General features: G+C 44.7%; 1 protein-coding gene across 2 annotated transcripts in view; it reads right to left on the reverse strand.

Moving 5' to 3' along the window:
- Positions 1 to 3487: 3487 nt before the first annotated feature.
- The window catches only part of CDC25A (cell division cycle 25A), a 30766-nt gene continuing 16080 nt past the window's right edge, over positions 3488 to 18173 (reverse strand). For both annotated transcript variants that reach the window (XM_068235312.1, XM_068235311.1), the window contains exons 7-17: positions 17929 to 18027; positions 16752 to 16868; positions 16526 to 16660; positions 15548 to 15616; positions 15297 to 15443; positions 15093 to 15188; positions 14223 to 14285; positions 12711 to 12809; positions 12206 to 12336; positions 9312 to 9423; positions 3488 to 6785 (exon numbers count right to left, since the gene is read on the reverse strand). In XM_068235312.1, the coding sequence (XP_068091413.1) occupies positions 6645 to 6785; positions 9312 to 9423; positions 12206 to 12336; positions 12711 to 12809; positions 14223 to 14285; positions 15093 to 15188; positions 15297 to 15443; positions 15548 to 15616; positions 16526 to 16660; positions 16752 to 16868; positions 17929 to 18027 (1209 nt within the window). In that variant the 3' untranslated portion in view covers positions 3488 to 6644. The remainder of the gene's footprint in view (positions 6786 to 9311; positions 9424 to 12205; positions 12337 to 12710; positions 12810 to 14222; positions 14286 to 15092; positions 15189 to 15296; positions 15444 to 15547; positions 15617 to 16525; positions 16661 to 16751; positions 16869 to 17928; positions 18028 to 18173) is intronic.

Raw genomic sequence — 18173 nt, forward strand, 5'->3', positions numbered from 1 at the left:
GTCACATTTATGAAAAATAATAATAGAAACAGTAACGTCGACATTGTTCCTTAACCACCTGAGCGGTCTGGACGAGCTGAGCTCGTCCAACACCGCCGGAGGTCGCCGCTCAGGCCCTGCTGGGCCGATTTTAATCAAATAAAAAGCAGCACACGCAGCCGGCACTTTGCCAGCCGCGTGTGCTGCCTGATCGCCGCCGCTCTGCGGCGATTCGCCGCGAGCAGCGGCGAAAGAGGGCCCCCCTAGCCGCCTGAGCCCTGCGCAGCCGGAACAAAAAGTTCCGGCCAGCGCTAAGGGCTGGATCGGAGGCGGCTGACGTCAGGACGTCGGCTGACGTCGATGACGTCACTCCGCTCGTCGCTATGGCGACGATATAAGCAAAACAAGGAAGGCCGCTCATTGCGGCCTTCCTTGTTTATTCTGGGCGCCGGAGGCGATCGGAAGATCGCCTCCGGAGCGCCCTCTAGTGGGCTTTCATGCAGCCAACTTTCAGTTGGCTGCATGAAATAGTTTTTTTTTTATTTGAAAAAAACCCTCCCGCAGCCACCCTGGCGATTTAATCAGAACGCCAGGGTGGTTAAATGGGTCGGATCTCCTCAGATAGTTACTAAAGATAGGCATATCTATGTTCTATTCAGGTATCTCCTTGTTAATAGCCCTGTAGCTGTATCATCTACTCTCTTTTATGGCTTCTTTGTATTGTTCCGAGTCCTGATATAATATCCAGGGTAACCAAATCGTCTTATATTTATTAAATTTGTCTCTTCCTGACATAATGGTTTCTTCTGCCTCCTGTAATCTGTTTACCCTTGTGAACCAGTTCTCAATCGTTGGTAGGGATGAAGTCTTCCATAAAGGAGGGATCAGGCCCTTCGCTGCATCTAGAAGGAAGGGGATCACCGTTTTTTTATATTGTTTAATAGTCAGTGGGCTTAGATGAAAGAAACCGTGCCAGGGGGTTGGTTCCAACTCCACTCCCATCACTTCCTTTACTATAGAAATTACTTTTATCCAGAAGGGTTGAATATTAGGGCATTCCCAAAACAGATGCAGCAGAGAGCCCTCTCCCCCGCATCCTCTCCAACACATAGGGTCTTGAGAATCATAGATTCGGGCTAGAAACTGGGGGACTCTATACCATCTCACTAATAGTTTATATGATCCTTCCTGGATATGAGAACTTATGGAGGTCGTATGCGCCAAGATGAGAACTCTTTGTGTTTCTATTTCAGTAAGTACACAACCTGTATCTCTTTCCCATTCTCTCAAACATACCGGTTTACCATTACACATTTCTCCTCTAATAAGCTTATAGACAAGGGAGATCAGATTGGGGGGGGGGGTTTGTTCTCCTGGGTAAAAAGCTTTTCCCAGCTAGTCATGTCTGTTATTTGTCTTAGGGTTCCCAATGATGATGCCTAGTGTTTTATTTGATTGTATCTCCAGCTATCCATAGGGAATGTCCCATGTTCCTGTCTCAGAGTAGTAAGGCTCTTGAGTATATTACCCTCTAGAAAATGTCCTAACATTATAGTCCTCGTCTTCCTCCATTCCCAGAAAAAAACCCTTTCTAAACCTGGTGGGAAATGTGGGAATCCCTCTAGAGGGGGGGGGGGGGGGGGGAAGGGGCTGGAGCCCACTGATATTTTGCGTTTAATAGGTCCCACTGGCGTAGGGTATTTTTGATCCAGGGCGGGGTTCCTAATGATAGTCCCCTTTCCCTAGCTTTCAGCCAGGTAGCCCCTGCCAGATTCCTTCCTGCTAGTATTTTTTCTGTTTTTACCCAGCCCTTTTGTTCTTCATTAAAATGCCAGTCTATTTAGTGCTATTGCTTTGTAATAAGTTTTTACATCTGGAACCCCTAAGCCTCCTTTGTCTTTTGACCTAATCATCAAGTTGTATGGGATCCGTGGTTTCCCATTTTTCCATATGAACTTTATCATTAGAGAGCGTATTCTGGTAATGAAGTGTTTGGGGAGGACTATGGGTAGCATCATCATTGGGAACAGGAGTCTCGGCATTATGTTCATTTTCAATATATTTACTCTGCCCAGCCAGGTATGGCTAGTGTTTGACCATTTGTCCAAAGCTTTCTCGATTATATTTAGAATAGAGAGGAAGTTTTTGTTATAATTATCTTCTGGGTTAACCACCAATTGGATTCCCAGGTATTTTAGTGTGGATTCTCGTACTGTGAAGGGAAAAGCTCTTTGGAGTTGTTCCATCCCCATGGAGTTCATGCCTATTCCCAGATATTCCGATTTGCTGAGGTTAATTTTAAAATTTGAGCTTTTCCCATAGTTTTCAAACTCTTCTAGAAGATTTGGCAGAGATGTCTGTGGTTCTGTGAGGTAGAACAGGATGTCATCTGCAAATGCAGAGAGTTTGCACAGCTGGTTCCCTACTTTGACCCCTTTTATCCCCTGGTTTAATCTTATACCCCTTAAAAAAGGTTCTAGTGTAAGTACAAACAGGAGTGGGGAAAGGGGGCAGCCCTGTCTAGTGCCATTTGATAGTTTAAAGCTATTGGAGAGCACTCCGTTTGCTCTAATTCTTGCAGATGGGTTATGATATAGGCTACCGATCCATGATCTCATGACTGGGCCTAATCCAATATGTTCCAGTGTTATCTGCATTAGTCCCCAGTTCACCCTGTCAAAAGCCTTTTCTGCGTCCGTTGATAGGACAATAAGCGGTTTGGAGTGAGTACGCGCCCAGTGCATTACACTTAGGTAGAGAGGCAAGAGATAACTCATATAAGGCCCTAAAATAAAGCCAGCTTGATCAGGGTGAACTAGGGACGGAAGGCCTGTTTTAATCCTGTTAGCCAAGATTTTTGCAAATAATTTCGCATCTATATTTATTAAAGAGATGGGTCTGTAGCTCTGGCATATAGAAGGGTCCTTGCCTTCCTTAGGTATAAGAACTATATGTGCTTCCATACTTTGCAGGGGGAAATGGCCTCTTTTAAACTATTTAGTGCAGCACAGAGCGGGGGTAGGAGATGGCGCGCATACTGTGTGTAGTATTTTTTAGTTAGCCCATCAAGGCCTGGTGATTTCCCTGACTGGGTAGATTTGAGAGCTTCCTTAAGTTCTCCCACTGTAATATCCTCTAAGGCTGTACACCACTGCAGCACCTTGTTTAAACGTGCTGAGTTACTATGTAACGCAATGTGAGCACTGAACAGCACAATTGATTTTAAAGTGCTGCGAGTTAGGCTGCTGTAACGTGGGACTTTAATGTCCCACTGTGAAACCAGCCTTAAGACACCAAAAATGTATTCTACAACTCAGTTAAAAATGACACCATATATGCCTCATTTAGTAACAACATGTTGGTGCAGTCTTCACAACTACACTGGATAAATATTTGTCTAGTTAGGCTTAAGTGGTTAAAACACATTCATGCTACTCTATTACAACTTCTATGCCCTGCACTGACAGCATTTCATTTTTACACTTTCGATGAACAAGTTACACAAGCATTCAGGGGTTATGGATTTTATTTTCCTGTAGGAGATAGAAAAATGGGAGGTGATACAGTTGACATTTCTCTACAGGACATCACAAAACAAGTCACATGACTGGTTACAGCATGATACATTCAAAGTTCTGCATTTGCACACATCTGGATTTTTGTTGCAGTGAAAACTGTGTTCCGAACACATACAATCCAAGAACATGTCACTTGAACACAGGAAGAAAGAAAGATGGAAGCCTAAATATCAGAGTGGCTTAACCCCAAGTACATTCAAACCTTTGTGTTTAGATTGATAGAAGCAATCGCTATCTTGTTGGGTGGCTGAAATCTAATTGAAATTACTGCCCAAACAAGGTGACCTGATGCTTCCATTGGAGGCTTCACAGGCACTGAGCTTAAATGTTAAGCTGTGCCTTTCACTTTGCCAATGCCATGGCATCGTGGGGCAAGGGTGGAGAATTCCTACTACCCCACAGTTTGACCCTTTGACTGCTGCAGTAGAGTTTGGCCCTTTTCCACTAGCCTGTGTTTAGTGATCGGATTCCAATCGGTAACTGATCACAAAACACAGGGTACGATAAGACTAATGGAAGCAGCTATTTCCATTAGTGCAAGCAGATTGTGTTGCAATTGTCCTGAGCATAATAGTCGTCCTGACATGTTTTGAATGAGATTGGAGCTCCTATACTGAGTATAGTGGCTCAGTCAAAATCACTAGTGCAAATGGATTTGAAACGAACACTTTGCAGCACCATTGTGATCGCAATAGAGTTTCATAGTGGAAAAGAGGTCTTCCAATGACCAGATCAAATGCAGAGCAGTTGCAGAGCTGACAAAATTTAGCTGTGTTAAAGAGTCTGAAGCGAGAATAAATCTCACTTCAGACCTTAGATAGCAGGGGCATGTGTGCCCCTGCTAAAACACAGCTATCCTGCGGCTTAACGGGGGTCCCTGATCCCCAAATCCCCTCGGTGCAGTGGGGGAGTGCTTCATGGTTGGGGCAGGGATAACCGCCACAGCCCTGCCCCACGCGCATCTGTCAGCACGTATCTCCGCCTCTCCCCCGCCCCTCAGTCTTCCTTCACTGAGAGGGGCGGGGGAGAGGCGGTGATGCGCGTCTGATAGACGGCGCTGAGAGGCAGGGCTGCAGCCGTTAGCCCTGCCTCCAGGAAGATAATTTTATGACGAAATTTGCGACCAACTTTTGCGGGGTGGGTTTGGGGGTGAAGGGACCCCCGTTAAGCCGCGGGATAGCGGCGTTTTAGCAGGGGCACACATGCCCCTGCTAACTAGGAGCTCTGAAGCGAGATTTATTCTCGCTTCAGAGAATCTTTAAGTACATCTAGTTGCTCTGGACGGCTGTCCCAGCTTTAGTTGAACTTGCCATGAGTCAATAGTGAAACCATTTGTTCCAGTACTAAATGACACGGCAGATCTACAGAACTTCCTCCCACTAGTGAATCCTATAACCTGACTCCAAAACATACACCCCCCCCCCATCTGTAATGCTGGGCATACACGGCTCGACTCAGGCTTACCAATTGAGCCGCTGATGGCTCGATTCATAATATCCGACGTGTCTGATCACTGCGGGGATCGATTCCGCACTCTATACAATGGCGGTGAATCGAGCGGAAGATAAGCGCCGGCAGGGACGAGCTGGAATCGACCCGTGTATGCCCAGCATAAGGCTCTGAACACAGAACACATTCCACCTCCTGCACAGTAGTAATGGTCATGTCTAGGAGAACTCATGGAGGGGAACATGATCAGTTGTCAGGTGACAGATCTGCAAGTCTCTGATTTGCTAGTGATAGATTTGCTGTGATCTCAACCTGCTTTAGGACCTGTTTATTGGCTCAAACAAAATCACATGCATGTCCATGAGTTCTCCTAGACATGGCAATCACTGCTGCAGAGATCTCCAAGAAAGCCAATCAATGTAAATTCCCTTCAGCATGATCCATAAAAGTGCTTTAAAACTGAGCAGAACTGTCTTCCATGTTCAAGGTTGGCAAGTGCTCTGCAGCAGGCTTTTAATCTGTGGAGAAGAGTTCAAATCTGCAGAGTGATCCGGAATAACCCTGCAGAAATAGAGGCCAATCTGAAGAGCAATTTACACCCATTTTAAGTCCAGAGAAATTAGTTTTACGGTTTAGTAGGGACAAAGCCAATGACTAGTTACAGCATGGAAACCCAAGTGACATGATGACTACGTGCCCATCATGTGACAATCTAGAGGTTCTGGTGCAAATCGGCTGTATCATTGTTTTAGGAATTGTTGCCGGCAAAGCAGGAGTCCTGAGCCTTAAATGTAATAGCCACCACATCTGCTGCATTGGCTACAGGCACAATCCTCCAATGAGGATAGGTTTCTTGTGAGAAACCATTGAGCGTTCAAGACTGAAGACTCCTTAAAGAGACTAATTTATGAAAATTTAAGAATCAAACTGTCAGCAGCAGTTCAATCATGTGGAAGACCAAGCCCAAGCTAGCTGCTGTAGCCAACAGGTCCAAGACTCACTCACCACTCCGGTTCTACAGGACTTTGAAAGATTTCTACTGCATCTGTGCCATGCAGTTCTGAACTCCAACGCATTCACGCTAACAGATTAAAACTGCAATATACAAAATGGTGTGGAACAGTTGTAACCAAACCTCAAACTAGCAACATCATATTAAAATAAACTTTGGAATAAAACTGCACAGTCTGGGTGAATCTTTGATTCAATAAAACCTCTCAAAATCTGAGAAAAGATTATAAAGTTAAACTCTGGTTCAAATACCTAGAGGCTGCAGCCTCACCCACCAGCGACGCTACAATGTACTCTACAGAGCTCTGCTGATAGATGTAGGTCGCATCTCGCAAAGCTCTGCAGACAGACTGAGCTGTGTACAGCAGAAGAGTCTACACATTAAATCGTCAATTCCGGAACAGTGATCAATTTCTGGTGCCCCAACATCCCGAGTGGTCTAACTGAGCAGGCTCAGGTGGTACCTCTGCGCCAGGCAGTTGTACCCACTCGCTATTCTGGACCAAAATGAAGAGAACGAAAAATGAAGACGTCCAGAATCTTGTTCAAACAATCTTAGCTGCCCTGGGAAGATCCACAGTAACGGGCACCATCCGCTCAGCGGAATCTGCGCCAGCTTCTGCCCGCTCACAGCTTCTTCAGACGACTGTAGTGCTCGCGTTTACTCCTCTCCCCAGCCCAGGTGCGGCTTTTAGTGCGAAATTTACGCAGATCCTCTTTAAAGTCTTCATGCAGCATCGGCCGATAGGTCTCTGGTTCACAGAATGACTGTTGGAGGAGAAGAGAGTCAGACATATCTTAATCAAGTTGCCAAGTACCTGTAATTGGGGATCATTGGGGTGGGGTTGGAACACATACATCCTTTATTGTAATGGCTCCACTTAAAATAAACTGATGTGTGACTAACTATGTTCTCCCGATAACCAGGGCTTTTTGACCATTTGAATGCTGGTTATAACCCTGTTCAACTCGTTTTGCATACAACTACAATACATGTTAATATAAAATGTTTGGTTTTATATAAAAAAAAAAAGATTCTGGTCTAAGACCATTTCAATGGAGACCTCTGCGATATTACAAATAAACATTGTTGGTATGAGTGTCTAAGAGCCCACCTGAGCCCAACCCTATGAGAACTGATTCAGAGTTTAGCATTCTCCAGTTTGTTCACCTATTTAAATAGGAAACTGGCAAAAGTTTATAGTAGTCACAGAATAAGGACTTCAGAAATACCCATTTGTGGCGGCTTTAAATGGGCCTTCAGCTAGCTTTGTACTGCCATGCATCTCTAAACGCTAGTGTCCACAGGATGGCGAGGACTGATCTACACAGGATTAGTGGCTTCAAGCTACTAAAACGTGGCACAAACCTCAAAATGGACTTAGAAATAAACTGTACTGTAGACCCAACTCTGGAGATGAAATATATGGTTACACAAAAACTAGTCTGCTAGAGAAAAAAAAATTAACAAACCATGTACAGAAGCAAGGTGCTATATGGCGTATCAGCCCACATGTATTTGGAACTACAGAGCAGCGCTTCCTTCTACATTCAGCCGCTAGGCATGTCAGATGTGACCATTTGACAAACTGTACAATTTACAGGATGCGCTGGAGCCTTAAGGCTTAAAGAGACACTGAAGCGAAAAAAAAAATATGATATAATGAATTGGTTGTGTACTATGAATAATTACTAGAAGATTAGCAGCAAAGAAAATATTCTCACACTTTTATTTTCAGGTATATAGTGTTTTTTCTAACATTGCATCATTCTATAATATGTGCAGATTACACAACACTCAGCATTCAAAATGAGTCTTTCAGAGCAGTCTGTGAAGTAATGACCTCTCCTCTAGCAGAGGAAAAGTAAATAGTCCAGGAACAGTTGAGATAATAAAAGTCAGATAACTGCCCTCTCCACGACTAACTTAGTCGGAGAGCTTAATGGCTTGTTTGCATAGAGATATCTGGAGTTTCTCAACTCTTCCTGTACTGGAAACAATTACACTGATGTATCTGATCTTAATGTTTTATTTCTTAGCTGTGCTACACATACAAATAATAATTTTTTTGCGCTTCAGTGTCTCTTTAAGAAAAAAAAAAAAGAAAAATTCAGTTGAAATTAGGGGCAGTTGTGGTCTATCTAGCCCAAGTAAGCAAACAAGACATTCATGCACTCATCCATGCCCTCTTAATTTCCCACCTTGACTACTGCAATCCCCTTCTGTCTGGTCTCCCTATGACCCGAACAGCCCCACTGCAGTCCATTATGAATGCAGCAGCCAGAATTATCCACTGTTACCATCTCTCCACCATGGCGGATCACCTCCTTGAATCTCTCCACTGGCTTCCTATCCAGTTCAGAATCAGATTCAAGATACTGTGTCTGACCTACAAATCTGTCCACAAAACGTGTCCAACCTACATTTCTGATCTTGCTCACTCAGAGGTACACACCTAGCCGCTCACTCTGCTCTTCCAAAGAACTTCGCCTAACCGCCGCCCGCATCACCCAGTCCCATGCACGCCTCCAGGACTTCTCAAGAGCCGCTCCAACACTATGGAACTCCCTACCTCCTCCCATTAGGGCAGCCCCCTCCAACATCTTCAAGAAAGCCCTCAAAACTCATTTTTACTCTGGCCTACTACCCCTCACAAGTGCTCTAAACCCACAGCTGAACTCTGGTCCCCTACCTTTCGTGTCCTTACCTCTCGCTCTAGAGTGTAAGCCTTTGGCCAGGGTCCTCCTTTTGTGTCCTACCTGATCATGCACCTCCATTACTGTGAACCCATGCTATGCATCTGAGTGAACCTGACTTGCCTAATCTCCATGCTCCCATCCAGTGACTGACTAAGCATTACCTTGTACTCACTGTGCTGCATGGTCTGGTCTCTCTTGTATTCAGGTATTGTCATTTTGCTGTATGTCACCCCTAAATATTGTCTGTAACCTAAACTAATGTCCAGCACTGTGTAATATGTTGGCGCTTTATAAAGACAATAATTTATTAAATGTTACATTTACAGCTATGTGCTGTCAGATTTTTTTCTGTGCTCTGAAACTGATACAAATAAAGTGCCCATTTGTTGTCAAGGCACTTTAACTATTCTCAGTTTTTGTGAATGCTCAATACAGGAGGGAAGGCTTCAGACCGACCTGAGTGTGAGCACTGGGGACCCCGCCTGTACTGCTCACTACTGTTTGGAACCTTAGAGCATCCCACAAGTCATGTAGCGCCCAAGCCATAGCAGCCATTTGTGCTTCATACTCATTTTCAGACTGCAGCACACCTACCTTATGCGTTGGGAAAAAGTCCTTGTAGCCTCCAGCCAGGATGTAGAGCTCTGGGTAATACAAGCTGGGGTATTCATTCAAGTCCCGGTCCTTCTCTCGCAAGAACTTGCACCTGTATAGGAGGGAGAACATATAGATGAGCAGGGGGAGTGGGAGATATGAGGGAGCAAGCGAGATGGAACATCCTACCACCACAAGACATTAATATAGACTAAAGGCAAGCTAAAAAGGTTTTTATGTCAGATCAATTCCATTTTTTATTAGGAGCTTTAATGTTTGTTAAACACACCAGGAGGAGGGGGGGGGGGGTGGACAACACTTGCAAAACTGGAGACCTGAACAAAAAGTAAAAGATGCAGGGGGTCAAATTGACTGTAGCTTCTAACAAAAAAAACCCTCTAAACTACTCAAATAGAAATGAGATTGTGTTATCTGGTAAAAAAAAAAAAAAGTTCCGATTTGGGGTGAGATCTGCAGTTCAGAATGAAACAGGCTTTACTCTTGGCCACAGCAGAGGAAGTCAATTCAACCTCGTCACTGCCTCAAGCCGCTGCGCTCCACGTCTCATTCCACATAACCGATACTTCCTCCTTCCAGGGTTGTAGTGTTGGAGTAATGGAATGCAGTGTGGAGCACAGTGGCCTGAGGCACCGACAAGGTTAAGTTAACCCCATCTGTTGCAGCCGGCAAGTGTAAAGCCTCTGTATACTCCAGAATTCAGATTCCAGTTTGCGGAGGTCATCCTTGGTCCTGCTAAGTGAAGGGAGCACTGGAGACTAGAGGGTGCACAATAGAGACTAAAAAAAGGTTTAGCTGGTCACATTTGTTAGCTAATCTTTTTAACTTTATTGTTAAGCACTATAGCTAGTGCTAACCCACCGCATTCCTGCAGCAAAACGAGGGGTTTATACCCCAAATCCCCTGTGCAAAATCCATGACTTTCTTGGTCCTGGATTTTGCTGCCCATGGAGGCAGAGCTATAGTGCTTAACATTAATAAATGTTAAAACGTGAATTTAGACTCGCTTCAGAGTCTCTTCAAGTTAAAAGTAGAGCTGGTCAATTGTGATGCTGCCAATTCTGTCTTGTAGATACATTGCAGATTGTCTACAGCTTGCAACTATGCCAACGAAAAATATCAGGGTGTGTGTGTGTGTGTGTGTGTGTGTGTGTGTGTGTGTGTGTGTGTGTGTGTGTGTGTGTGTGTGTGTGTGTGTGTGTGTGTGTGTGTGTGTGTGTGTGTGTGTGTGTGTGTGTGTGTGTGTGTGTGGTTTCCCTTAGAGACCAGGAAAAGTGATCGACTCGTGTATAAGCCCCCTCCCCGGTAGCCATGTGCCCCAAGGATGATACAGCTGTGTGTCTTAACACGCCACTAGATGGCCTCAGATATGAGACAGTTTGCCACAGGAAGAATCCCCGATCATTGCAAAACTGAGACATTGCTTGCACGCTCCACTCCACAAGTCAGGGGACACAGGTAGTCTTGAGTAGTGCACTCTGCACTCCATGTTGCAGGGGATGGGAACTGTCAAAGCAGGGAGCCAGCTTGCAAGAGACCACTACTGTGAGATCCTTACGCTCCTCTGCCAGTAAAAAACAAAAAAAACCCTGCTCCACCATCTGTTCTGCTCCATTGACTCACATAAGCTAAGGGGGTAACTTCAGTAGTTTGTGCTGAAAAATTAGGCTTATATGCAAGTACATAAGGTATGTGGCTGCACTCTATGAAGTAGGAGTGTGGGGTGTATAGTGTGGCTGCATTTTGTGTGGGAAGGAGGGCAGTGTGTAGACATGCCAGCACTGTGGGAGTATTATAGCGCCGACATTACGCAGCGCTGATAGAGATATAGATAGATCGATATAGAGATAGAGATATATAGTCTTGTCACTAACTGTCCCTCAAAGGAGCTCACAATCTAATCCCTACCATTGCCATTTGTCTATATTATGTAGTGTAAGTACTGTAGTCTAGGGCCAATTTTTAGGGGGAGCCAATTAACTTATCTGTATGTTTTTGGAATGTGAGAAGAAACCTTAGTGCCCGGAGGAAACCCACGCAGACACAGAACATACAAACTCTTTGCAGATAGTGCCCTGGCTGGGATTTGAACCAGGGACCCAGCGCTACAAGGCGAGAGAGCTAACCACTACACCACCGTGCTGCCCAGTAAAAAGGGTGTGATGCGTACAATGTGACTTCATAGGGCTTGTGGGAAGTAGGAAGGCTATGGTGTGCATGTAGTGGCTGCAACAAATGCTAAAACACATTATGCAGGAGAGAACACTGCATGGCAGACAAGGTGGCCAAGATGGCTATGGACTACTACTTCACAAGCATTATGGGAATTTTTCCACTTGTTGAGCTTAGACATCTCAGATCTATGGATGTGCAGCATCACTGAAGACTGGAAACTGAATTAGCTCAGAGAACAGCAGTTTTATTACATAGACATTCTCTCCCCCCCCCCCCCCCCCCCCCTACACAGGAAGCAGTGTCCTTCCCCAAGCTCTTTAACCTCCCTGGCGTTCCCCAGGATTTCTGTACAAAAAGCGATCCAATTCATTTTCATAACTTTCTCCTGCAACTTGCCAAAATGTGTCAAGCAAGGGTCTAGTATACAGTGCAGGAGTGTATTAACGTGTATGCACCTCAATACTGTTCACAGCATGTTTTGTATGGACGTGTAGAACCGTCAATACTGCTAGGGAGGTTAAGCCAGGTGCTCCACCTGGTTAATTTTGGGGAGCACCCAGCTGCCATCAGCTCATCACCTATGCTGTAGACAGTTGCCCTGCAAGTGGCCACTTTTTAACAAGCTGGAAATAAAACTGGCAAGAACACTAAGGAATTCTGAGCAAGTACCTATGGGAGGAGGAGCACAGGTGGCTACTTACATACGTGGTCCACGTTCGGAGGAGAACTCGCAGTGGAAGATTATTATAACTCGTTTAGAGCTGGTAGAGCAGATCGGGTTCTTCAGCAGATAGTCTTCTACCTCCTGTTCCATGAAGAGATTGATGGCGCCCTGTAAGCAAACAGCCAATGTCTGTTATAGGTGTGTGCTGTGTGATCCTTACAGGGAGGAATGAGAAGGATGCATCCTATATAGCTTAGTGAATGAGACTCAGGACAGTTTGTTCAAGACCCCAGAACATGAGTTTGCTTCAATGAGTACATCTCTCAACCAGGAGGCGGCAATTTTACAAATTCCAAATTAACTGATTATACAAGTCTTAAATCACCTGTGAGAGCTTCTGCTTTACAGATTAGATACACAATTTGCACAATTTTAAATTACTAGCATCTCAGCCATTGCTACCTCTGAGGGACTTGGCTGAATTGCTGGGAACTCTTGAGGCTGGAGACACAGTAGAAGCCAAACAAAATACCTCTGCTTACCTTTATGTGACCACCTTCATATTCATACGGGTATCGGCAGTCAATGATCACGCATCGCTCAATGAAAGGATCGTAGTGTCCGCTTAACACCCTGACCATCTGCAGAGGATGATGAAGACTGATCAGTGATAAAGTCTGGGGCGCAACCAAGTTATTTACTTAACAAGATGGAATGGAATCCTCACCCCTCAGGGAAAAATAAAAATAAAAAATTCACATCTCCATGATCCAGCATGGCCACAGACACTGGCGACAATAAGACAAGACAGGGAATACTCCAAGCCCGAGCACTAATCACAGCGCAGATTTCGGCGCTGTCAGATGTTGGAGCAGAAGTTACATTTTAAAATAGCTGGAGGGCGAATAATTATCTCATGCCCACTATCCACGTGGACCTAGAGGGCAAACCGTAATTAATGTTGCCGGGAACTTGTGCAGCAGGACAAGCCATTCCGGCTGTATCCTGCACCACAGTCTCTCTGCGGCAATTATATAGGTACGCCTCTAAGCCTGCCAGAGAGGATGGAACGCTGCTGTGGTTACAATAAGCATGGGGTGGGAGAGGGGGAAAACCTAGCATGGGTGTCACAGCTCTTTACTGCCCCCGCTAATAAGGTTACCCAGGCCACTAGAAAGAGCACTTTAGCTTAGGATGAGGTGACACCCCTGTACCATTAAGAGAATATTTTTATTTCCTCATCTTAGTCTTCAACCTAGGCAAGTCTAACATTTGCAAAAAAAAAAAAAAAAAGATAGATATCATATTTTCCACTGGTCATTAAAGTGTACCCAAATTAAAAATACAAGATTTCAGAAATAAAGTCTATTTTCTATATTATAATAAATAGCAGCCTTTTTTCAGCTGCATGATGACAAATATAAATTTTACATTTATTGGAGGAACCCCTCCCTTCCTTTCACATTGCCGGGATTTTTCCGGCAAACTGGTGGAGTAGATGGTGTCTGGCAATGGAGGAATTGCTAATGGCTGCCCCCAGTATAACCCTAGCTATGAAAAAAGGGTGAAAAGCATGCACTGAAATGGTCATAGGTTTGAAGGAGATTTTATTTATCTTTGTGTCAGAGTGGTGCAACTAAATATTTTTAATTAAAAAAAAAAATGTTTGGTTTGGGTCCGCTTTAAAGTAGTTGACCGTAAATCTGCACCTATTCAGTAAAGAGTTCTTCGGCAAGACTGCCGCCAGGACAAAAATAACTTTACAAATATAGGAGCTGCCGCCACCTTGATGGGCTGGAATTGGGCCTATCAGCAGAAAATGCTTTTCATTGGCCCAATGCCCAAGTACATAAAACTTGCATGCAAGTCTGAGTTTGCATCTGACCATCTCCCGTCATTACATAGCATATTAAACAAGCCATGCCTCTGTGGGGTTCATACCAATAGCAGCGTTTGAGGCATGTTTGGTGGATCTCCAATCAACCCATTAGGGGTGGGGAGATCTGTAGTAGAGACTGCTGGTCACAGCACATTATACAGCACAAAATGCTCACCAACTCTGGAGTGATGTACCGAAGCTCCTGGTGCCTCCCGCTGACGGTTGGAAAAAGGAAGGCCTGGAAGGAGAAATTCAGCACTTTAAAGGGTACCTGAACAGATAAACATATGTACAGTGCAAAGTATGCACAAGACTAGGCAGTGTTCCCTTTGCTCACTGTAAGGATTAAGTAGAATATCTGAAAGTTCAAAATACTGTGTTCGGCTTTCCAAAAAAGTGATAGTCTTTCCAAAGTACTGTGTTTGCCCAGTGTCCTGCTGGCCCAGAAAGTGAAAACGTGGCAGAATTCCTGCTTTGCCAGTCTGTGCCGATAGGTCAAACTGATCGCACACCTGCATTCAGCGGGGCACCATTAATCTGCAGCTATGAGTGCTATTAGACAAGTATTACTTCGAACCTGTATTACTCCAGGTTCGGAAGTCCAGTTTGGAAACCTCTCAGAACGGGCGCTAGGCTGGAGCCCAGCAACTCCTGCAGAGGTGCAACCTTTGCAGCTTTCCAAACATTAAGAAAATATGGAGATTACTTTCAGAGCTAAAAAGGGAGGATCAGCTGCAGCTGAGGGTGTACAAATTAGATAAGAGTATTTTGAAGCCAGGAGACCTGCTAGGCGTGAAAACCCTTTTGAACTACAAGACTACCACAAAGAGTAAAAAGGGAAACCTATGAGGTTTGGTCATCTAGGTTGAAGATTAATGACCAACATGGCAGGGTGTAGTGATTGATATGATTGACAACCGAACTCATAGCGGAAGACGTTGGCGGATAGAGAAAAGTTTGTCAGTTCTAATGCTTGTGACTGATATACCTCGATGAAATATGGTGACTGCGCCACAATCCAGCAGCAAATACATCTTCTGTTTACCTTTGTAAAGTCTCCGATAAGGTCTCTTTGGTCGTTGTCAAATATAGTTTCTATGATTTCCTTGGAGAAGGATTTGGAGCGCATCAGATTTGTGTCCTGAACAGATGAAGAGTGGGTCAGCGTTTCAGGTAGGAGAAGAATTGGTCTCCTTGTAACTATTGTATTTATAAAGCGCCAACATATTACAATAGCAAAGATACTCACCCTATCAGTGCCACAGTTATCAGTCATCTCCACCATACTGCGCCGCCTCTTGATTTTCTCTGGCTGGTCTTCAAGGTCATGATCGGTCCTCTTCACTGCGAGCCGGACAGCAGTGAACCGCTTAGTGGGAGAAGTGGCTTCACAAAACTGAAAGAGCAACAAGGTGTCAGTACATCACCTCCATCCAAAATCTGCAAAGAAAAAAAAAAAAAAAAAAAAAAAAAAAAAAGAATTTGGGGCAAGGTACTCACCAAAGCAGTCCTGGTTACCAGTGGAGCAGTCAAGAGACTGGCAACACCAAGTGACATTTCAGGCTCGTCCTAGGGAGCATAGAACACAGTTACCTTCTACAACAGCACAGGAGGTACAAAATGTGGGCACTATCTGCCTAGAGTTTGCATGTTCTCCCTGTATCTATGTGGGTTTCCTCCCACATCCCAAAACATAAGTCAACTCACTTACCCTAAATTAACCATAGAATATGACAGGACTGACAGGGATTAGACCAGGCCTGGGCAGCATTCCTTATATCCCAACCCACCTCCCGTAGAGATGCGAGCAGACACCGGGTGTTTGAAACTCACCTTTCACACCGATGTCCCACGTGATGTTAGGACGCGCCAGCGTATTACAATTATCATCCGGATAGATCTATGTATTTTTTTTTTAGAGAATTCCAAGACACTGTTCTTTAATTCAATGTATTGGCAGGACAGTTGTGGAAAACCACCAAATACTAGGCCTTTATTTCTAAACCCCCTCCCCCCCCCCCCCCCCCAAAAAAAAAAAAAAACCCAGGTCACTTTTTAGGGCTCATTCTCACTAGAAATTGCTAAAAGCAGTCGATTTTCTGGAGTTTTCCACTTTACAGAAAGTGTTTTCTTTAGCAATTAGTGATTTCTAGTTCACTAAGCTGTGTCTTCCCTAAACAGGAAAAAGACAAAAACAAAAGCTGGAAACTTGATTGTGAACAGGCCAGCACTTCCAGAGCGATTTACCAGCGCTCCTATACTTAACATTGAAACACTAATCGCTCAGAAAACTCTGTAGGCAACGCGTTTGAGCAAATCGTTAGCTTAAAACACTTCCATATACTTTTCATGGTACAAGGGTTTTTCAACACACTAGTGATTTTCAGCGATGCTGAAATTACTTGTAAAGCGCACAAGTGTGAATGGGCCCATGAGGGAAAGGCACAAATAAGACAGTGACAAAAGCTTCAGACATACCTCCAGATCATCTCCATCCAGCATATCCAGGAAGCCATCATCACTGCTCTCTGTTGTGGAAGAATTGCTGGAAGACCTCCTTACTAGTGGCAAGTCACATGACCTGATGTCTGCATGCTTCACAGGAGACGAGAACTGGTGCAGAAGGACAGATGCCACAGAGTGAGGGACAAAGCTTTCTGGGAAGCTGCAGACATGTTATGGGGAGTAAGTTACTGTGGCTTACCATACAGGCCGGAGCAGATGTCTGCCTCTGTACAGCTTCACTACAATCAGGCTGGCTTCGGAGGCGCCCAGAGCTCCTGAAGTTGGGCCTTGCTGGCATCTTGAACTGGAAGGGCTCCTGAAAACATACAATGCAGTCATGTACAGTACATTCCAATAAAAAAAAAAAAAAAAAAAAGTCTAAAGACCTAAAAACCCAGGTGCCCAAGCCCAAAGAAGCAAAATAGTTTGCTCCAATGAGCAGTCATACTAAGGAGGTATGAAAAGAACAGTAACAGGCTGCATATAATCATATAGACAAGCCAAATAACTAAGTGCTTGCCCTTAGACATGCCAGCACATCTACATAGAAGATTCCTTAAAGAGCACCCAAGATGGGCTCATAAAAGTTAAATATGCTACCTGATCCAAGAGGCTGAGCAGATCAGGTAGCCACCATCCCCACTGCTCCATTGGCCTACTAGGGCCCACATTCACAACCTCTGGGTCACAGAGACAGAGAGAGAGAGGCACACTGCCAGGATTTTTTTTTTTTGGGGGGGGGGGAATCCTTTCCTCTATACTTACCCTCTAGAATAGCAACAACCATTGTTGCCAATATTGGAGGGGGGCTATAGTGCAGCAGTGGGAGCATAGAGCAGCGGTGTGGGGACACAGGCATGTCATGAGCAGTAAACAGAGTGCGACTCGTGGTAGCCACCGGGAGCTCTATGCAGAGTGCAGCCGGCATTTTAACTCCCCTCCCCATGATCCAGACGTCAGCAGCCACTCTGCATGTCCTCCAAGGCTCTGCATCCCCCTGGCGAGATTGCCATCGATCTCACGAGACAGCTCCACCCTTAGGGAGAGCTGCAGCGCTGGATCTCAGGAAGGTAAGTAAGTGCTGGGCTGCCGCAGATCTCTGCGGTGTGATTTCTTGATTTTACCATCTAAAAGCATGGGAGGGGAAAAAAAAAACAAAAAAAAAAAATGCATGCACTTGTTTTTAGCCCCTAAAATCTGGAAATAAACCATCAGGGATGTTAAGAGGATCAGTATCTAGAACTGACCAGGAAGAAGCATCTTTAGTAATATACTTGTCTGATAATAGACTAGGGTGATCACCCCAACAATCTATACAACAGGCAAAGCAAGACTGATAAGTAAATCACTATATAGACCAATAAAATTGTACGTACATTTTCCTTGTTCTCAGAATCTGACAGTGGAAACACACCACAGTCAAGGGAATCCGACAGATTTCTCCTGAAAGCTGGACTCTGACCCAGAAACTTTTGCTAAAAGGGGAGAAAAAAAATACAAACAACTTATTCACCAAGTTATAAGTTCTTTAACTACCTGCGGACTGCCGCAGTATAAATCTACGGTGGGCAGGGGCACTGCGGTTCTGACCTGACGTAAACTACGTTCCATTCACCGCACA

Source organism: Hyperolius riggenbachi, chromosome 5, assembly GCF_040937935.1.
Source record: "Hyperolius riggenbachi isolate aHypRig1 chromosome 5, aHypRig1.pri, whole genome shotgun sequence".
NCBI classification, from domain to species: Eukaryota; Metazoa; Chordata; class Amphibia; order Anura; family Hyperoliidae; genus Hyperolius; species Hyperolius riggenbachi.